This window comes from Adiantum capillus-veneris, chromosome 10 (genome assembly GCF_014529385.1).
Source record: "Adiantum capillus-veneris isolate H3 chromosome 10, ASM1452938v2, whole genome shotgun sequence".
In the NCBI taxonomy this organism is placed as follows: domain Eukaryota; kingdom Viridiplantae; phylum Streptophyta; class Polypodiopsida; order Polypodiales; family Pteridaceae; genus Adiantum; species Adiantum capillus-veneris.
Window position 1 is genome coordinate 102894425 of NC_140940.1, and position 6638 is coordinate 102901062.

Below are 6638 nucleotides of genomic sequence, written 5' to 3' on the forward strand. Positions count from 1 at the left end.
GCCTGTAATTGTCTCCAGAGAGGGAGATTACTCCAAAGTTGAGACACTTTGCGTATCTATCATCTACTTATATTCTGAGACCACTTCCTTGATGCATATCTCTATGTTGTCTATTTCTCATGACAAGTTTATTCTTCACAACATAGGCAACTTGGATTTTGCATGTTCCTTTTGTGGTGCTTTAGCTTGGAAAACAGAAGCAAAGACCATTCGCACATTTGTGGGGAAGATTTGTTGCAACTCAAGAAATGTTTCTTTGCCGCCATTAAGTGAACCTCCTTTAGAATTAAGGGAATTGATGCACGGGGGTAATACTAGAAGTAGAAAATTCTTGAAACATATCAGAGCATACAATAGTGTGTTGGCATTTGCTTCTTTGGGAGCTCATATAGATGAATCTCTCTGCCAAAGAAAAGGAATCTATCCCTTCAAGGTGCATGGATCTATTTATCATAACATTGGTCCATTGATGCTAGAAGAGCGATCAGGTCAAATCCCTTGCTTTGCTCAGTTGTATTTTTTTGACACTGAGAATGAGTTGCAAAATAGGATGAGTCATTTTTCTAAACTCAAACCAAATGTTTTGGAAAGCTTGAAATCAATGATGCATCGAGTAAATCCGTATGTTCAAGCTTTTAGGGGGTTTGCTACAATGGTCTAAACTTCCAATATTCCGGAGATTAGGATGGTCATTACTGAGAAGCGTACAAATGGCTGGCAATATGTTGCTCCAACAAGTGTGGAAGTTGCTGCAATCATGCTTGGTCAGGGTGAAGAGAGCAACATTGGCCATCGTGATATTGTGTTGAATCTTTTGGGTGGTGGTCTAAAACGAATCTCAAATTGCCATAGGTCATACATGCCTCTATTACATGTGTTGCTATTTCCAAATGGTGAAGAAGGTTGGAATCCTTACATACCCCAAGTGAACAGAGTGGAAGTAAGCAGAGAGCGAGTAAATGGAACTACAAAGTATATTTCTACAATGGATTTCTACAAGTATAGATTGCAAATTAGAGATGACACGACACAATGTCTTTTACGTGGTGGTAGGCTACTGCAACAATATATTGTTGATGCATAGTTGTATGGAGGAGTTGAGGCTTTTGTGGGTTCGTAATCATCAAAGTGAACTTCGCAATGAGGTGTATCAAGGCTTGACAGATATGGTTGGAGAAATAGATGGAACAAGGGATGATAGAGAACTGTTATTGAGTGCTAATGTTGGAAGAAGGGTTGTATTGCCTTCTTAGTATGTTGGTGGCCCTCGCTATATGCACCAGATGTACCAGGATGCCATGGCATTGTATGCAAGAGAGGAAAACCTGATCTCTTCATTACATTCACATGCAATCCTGGATGGAAGGAGATACAGAATGCATTACTGCCTGGACAAACATCCAATGATCGTCCTGATCTTATTGCCTGTGTTTTCTACCATAAGTTCAAGGATTTGATGGGCTTGGTGATTAAGAGAGATATTTTTGGTAAGGTCATTGGACACATTGCTGTGATTGAGTTCCAAAAGAGAGGCCTTCCTCATGCTCACATTCTATTGATACTTGCATCTGAGCATAAGCCAACAGAGACATTGCATTATGATAAGATTGTGTGTGCAGAGCTTCCTGATAAAGTAATTTTTTCACAGTTGTATGATGTTATCAGTCGGTGTAATGTGCATGGCCCGTGTGGAAACTTGAATAAGAATGCTCCATGTATGAAAGATGGGAAGTGCAGGTTTAAATATCCTCAAAGCTTCAGTGCATCGACCATAGTGGCTAGGGATGGATACCCAACGTACATGAGGAGGGATGATGGAAATTACACTATTCGTAATAAAGTGCAAAGGAGTAATAAATGGATTGTTCCATACAATCCATTTTTGTCAATAAGGTACAATGCACATATCAATGTGGAGGTTTGCTCCACTATATCCGCTGTGAAATATCTCTACAAGTATGTGTATAAGGGACATGATAGGGCCACTGTTGTTCTACAAGATAGTGAAGGGCTTCTAAATGAAGCTACAAACTATCTTAATGCTCGATATGTATCAGCATCTGAGGATATCTGGCGTATACTTGGGTTTCACATGCATCAAGAGAAACCTGACATACAACGGCTCCAAGTTCACTTTCCTCATCAAAATCAAGTCATCTTTAGCGACAGAGCGACTGTACAGAGTGTGGTGGAGGGAGATGTCAGCAAAAAGACAACGCTCACTGAGTGGTTTGTTGCAAATCAACAATATCCAGAGGCCAACGATTTGTTGTACATAGACTTCCCAACAAAGTGGGTTTGGAAGCCAGCAAGTAGAACATGGACTCAAAGACAGATTGGTGACATGATTGGAAGAATGTACCACATTGTTCCCAATGCTGGAGATTTGTACTATTTGCGTATGTTACTCAACATGTGCAAAGGATGTAAGTCTTTTGAGGATATTAGAACCTTCAATGGACGAGTATATGAAACATTCAAAGAAACATGTAATGCACGAGGATTACTGCAAGTTGATGATGAATGGTTTCTTTGTTTGGAAGAAGCTTCTTTTCAGCAAACAGGGCAACAATTGCGCCTACTGTTTGTAGTCATTTTGGTCTTCTGTGAACCAATACATCTTGGTGCATTGTGGAATCACTTCTGTAAGGAGATTTCTGAGGACCATGTATATCATATGAGGGTTCGCACAAATGATGCGAATATCTGTGAACACATGGCACAAAACCAAGCTTTGTCAAACTTAGAGAAAATGCTTCAACACTATGGAAAGAGGCTCTCGGATTATTCTGGAATGCCCCAGGTGGATCACACCTTGCAAATTATGAGTGAGCATGGAGTGCTTGCTGAAGAGTTCATGTATAACAGAGAGGAACAAAGAGTATTGTCTGCTCGAATGGAATCATCTTTCAATGTTGGGCAAAGAGAAGCTTACAATTGGGTTTTACAAGCAGCTTGCATGAGCAGAGGGACTGTTTTTTTCTTCCATGGGCCAGGTGGAACGGGAAAGACTTATCTCTACAATGCTTTTCTCTCTTGGATACGCGAAGAGTCCAAAGTTTCTTTGACATGTGCATCGTCCGGGATTACAGCACAGCTTCTCGACAACGGAAGGACTGCACACTCTAGATTCAAGATCCCTATTGATATAACTTCTGAGTCCACATGTAACATTAAAGTAAACAGCTAGCTTGCTGAGCTGTTGCGAATGACTTCACTGATCATATGGGATGAAGCTTCCATGGCTCATAGACACGCTTTTGAGGCTCTTGATAAGACACTAAGAGATGTCATGAAAAATGACATGTTGTTTGGTGGAAAGGTTCTCCTCCTTGGTGGTGATTTGAGACAGATATTACCTGTTGTGCACAAAGGGGGAAGAGAAGACATTGTTAATGCATCTTTGTGCCACTCATACATTTGGCAATGTACAGAAATCATGCATCTAACACAGAATATGCGAGTGGTCAATTGTTTAAGTAATGTTATTGAAAACGAGTTTTTGCAATGGACACTTGATATTGGTAATGGCGATGTTTGTGATGGGGACATACTTGATAATGTGGCCCTACCGGCTTGCATGATGCTACCACAAAATAATTTGCAAGCATTGGTTGCTTGCATATATAGAGACCTTGAAACACAGAATTGCCATGCATCCTTTTTCAAGGATAGAGCAATTTTGGCTCCACGGAACAAGGAGGTCGATACTATAAACAATTTGGGTTTGCAGCAATTTCCTGGTACTTATAAGGAATATGTCATTGCGAACTTAGTGTGTGAATCAAATTGTGATAGCATTTTATTCACAAGTGAGTTTGTAAATAGTTTAGATCTTGGGGGAGGCTTTCCACCGCATGTTTTACAATTGAAACAGAATGCTCCAGTTATGTTGCTTTGCAATTTGGATCCAAGAAGTGGTCTTTGTAATGGGACACGCTTGATTTGTAAGCAATTCCACAGCAAAGTGATTGAAGCAGAAATCATTACAGGGTCACATGCAGGAAATGGAGTGTTCATTCCAAGGATTGGTTTTCTCATGGGATCTAGAGAAGGTATCCCTTTTGATTTGAGATGCCGCCAGTTTCCCCTACGTTGTGCTTTTGGGATGAAAATCAACAAGGCGCAAGGCCAAACATTGGGAGTTCTTGGATTGTATCTCCCAACACCTGTTTTCACCCATGGTCAACTATATGTGGCAATGTCTCGCGTGAGATCCTCTTCTGCCATCAAGGTTGTGGTTGGTGATAGCCACTTAACAAGCATTAGTAGACATGGAGATCAAAGTGTTGGGGTATAAAGCCCAATGTGGTCGCCCAGGTAAGTGGGCGGGCCGCCAGGTATATACACATATTCTTTTGTTAAAACCTAATAAGAAGTCACTATGCTCTACACATTATAGTAGAGCAAGTTCACCATATCGTCGTGCTCTTCTTCTCACACTCTCTCTCATGTCGCACTTCCGATCGTACTCCTTCAACTGGTATCAGAGCTCAGATCGAGGCTCGGGGCAGCACTGCGGAGGCTAGAGTCACCAGCTCAGATTGGAGTGAAATTCGACAGGCAAAGACACGGCCCCAAGTCCTGTGGGATAGCTCGAAGGGCTTGGTGTTCTTAGAATTTCATTCTGAGGTCATCTCGGCCACCGTTCGGCTTCGACAAAGGTCTGCGCAGGCCATTTTCGACTACGTGGTCTCGGCGGGTGCAAATCCGACTCTGCAAATTTGGGGTTTTCGGTCTACGACTGCAGGTGCTGAGGATATCGACACTCCCAGAGTGTTGATTTGTGGCTGTCTACAATCGAAGGACGGCTCACAGTTCTTGGAGGCGTGTCACATACGACACGGGCGCATCTACACACAGACTGTAGGCGACATCCACTAGTTCATCAGGTAGCTTGTGTTTGCTGCTTGATATTCTAGATTTCATCTTGACATTGCAGGTACTTCCACATGGGATGTATTGTCAGAGATGATGTATGTTTGTTGAGGGTTTGCTGGCTGTGAGTCACGCAACAAACAACCGCCGCAGCGGTTACAACATATAGTGGGAAATTTGTGGATGTATGACTTTGTGGGAAGTCTATGTACTGTCAGATTTACTGCAGCCTTTGTTGAGGGTCAAGTGAGGTTTTATTGAGCTGGGGGATTCTCGAATGTTGAGATCATTTCGGTGATACACGTCTTGGAGCGATCCCTCGAGCACCCTTAGATAGGCAGCTAGGATGTATTGACTGTGAGTTAGACAGTTGGGATTGCATCTTTGCTTTACTGCCGTTGAGGCATTGTCACAATCTATGCTTACAGGACAGTGAGAGACAGTACAGGTGCAGGACAGGTTTACCCGCAGCTTACAATGTCAGAGAGACAGTGTTTTTTGAGCTGTTTTTTGGTCTGTTTTTTGAGTACACCAGAGCCATTTTACAAAGGAGACTCTGCCGAAATTTATGCAGAATCTGAAGCTTTCTTGGTTCATTTGACAGGTTGATATTGGTTCAGAGGTCAGTTTACAGGGGAAACTCTGCCGAATTTTTCCCAGGAAAGTAAACCACTGTGAAGCGTAGCTATGGCTGGATCACAGGACACTGCTCTTTACAATATCAAGAAGCTGGATGGAACCAATTTCCCATTGTGGAAGAAGCAGATTTGGCACGTGTTGGTACAAAAGAAGCAGATAAAACCTATAAAGCTCAAGGGGATAAAACCAGAAGATATGGACGAAGATGAATGGAGCGAAATGGATGAATTGGCACTTTCTACCATTATGCTGACTTTGGCAGAAAGCGTTTACTTCAATGTAGCAGACGAGATGTCGGCTTACCAAGCATGGTTAAAGCTGAGTGATCTTTATGAGAAGCAGAGTGCAGCTTCACAGGTATACTGGCTTAAGAAGCTTGTTGACTTGAAGATGAAAGAAGGGACACCTATGTCCAATCATCTGAATGAATTCAACACAATCTACAGTCAGTTGCCATCTCAAGGTGTCAAGTTTGATGAACCTGTTAGAGGTATGTTCCTGTTGATCACATTGCCGGAAAGTTGGGACACTTTTCGCACAGCTTTGAGTAATTCTGCACCTCTAGATGGTTTGAACATAGCAGGTGTAGAAGGAAGTCTGCTTACTGAAGAAACCAATAGAAAGACAATGGACAAAGGCAAAGGAACAACCTTAGTTGTCAGGGGAAGGACCAAAGAAAAGTACAAAGGTGGAAAGAGGAATCAGTCTCGTAGCAATTCCCGCAGTGCTAAAGGCAAGAGTGACATAGAATGCTACCATTGTGGCAAGAAGGGCCACATGAAAAGAGACTGCAGAGAATGGAAAGTAGAAAAAGGCAAAGAGAAATCTGAAGACCATGGTGAGAAGAACAAGTCCTCAGTGAAGTTCAAGAAATAAATGTGACAAACACTGTTGTAGAGGATGACAGTCTAGTGTCAGGAGACATCTACTTCTTGAAGAATACAATGGACTCAGCTCTTCTTACAACATCTGATGGAAATGCAATGAGTGACTGGATTATAGACTCAGAGGCATCACTTCATGTGTCTCCAAACAAGGAGTGGTTTACCTCTTATGTGACCACTAAAGATCATGTTCGGCTAGGCAATGGGCAGACATGTGAGATCTTAGGTGTTGGAGAT

The 6638-nt window shown here is 42.2% G+C and overlaps 3 protein-coding genes across 3 annotated transcripts; all 3 read left to right on the forward strand.

Annotated features, from left to right (window-relative positions):
- Positions 1–685: 685 nt before the first annotated feature.
- On the forward strand, positions 686–1084 carry LOC147449379 (uncharacterized). The gene has a single exon (XM_086521551.1). It carries the CDS (start codon positions 686–688, stop codon positions 1082–1084), a length of 399 nt encoding a protein of 132 aa, XP_086377677.1.
- A 4-nt stretch (positions 1085–1088) lies between these two features.
- LOC147449380 (uncharacterized) lies at positions 1089–3190 on the forward strand. Its single transcript, XM_086521552.1, has 2 exons — positions 1089–1235; positions 1367–3190. Exons 1-2 carry the CDS (start codon positions 1089–1091, stop codon positions 3188–3190), a joined length of 1971 nt encoding a protein of 656 aa, XP_086377678.1.
- An 18-nt stretch (positions 3191–3208) lies between these two features.
- Positions 3209–4300, forward strand: LOC147449381 (uncharacterized). Its single transcript, XM_086521554.1, has one exon. It carries the CDS (start codon positions 3209–3211, stop codon positions 4298–4300), a length of 1092 nt encoding a protein of 363 aa, XP_086377680.1.
- Positions 4301–6638: the final 2338 nt, after the last annotated feature.

Coding starts and splice junctions, on each gene's coding strand:
- LOC147449379 (XM_086521551.1), top strand. CDS start 686: ATGGTCATTACTGAGAAGCGTACAAATGGCTGGCAATATGTTGCTCCA.
- LOC147449380 (XM_086521552.1), top strand. CDS start 1,089: ATGGAGGAGTTGAGGCTTTTGTGGGTTCGTAATCATCAAAGTGAACTT. Junction 1,236..1,366: donor GTGCTAATGTTGGAAGAAGG/GTTGTATTGCCT, acceptor CCTGGATGGAAG/GAGATACAGAATGCATTACT.
- LOC147449381 (XM_086521554.1), top strand. CDS start 3,209: ATGACTTCACTGATCATATGGGATGAAGCTTCCATGGCTCATAGACAC.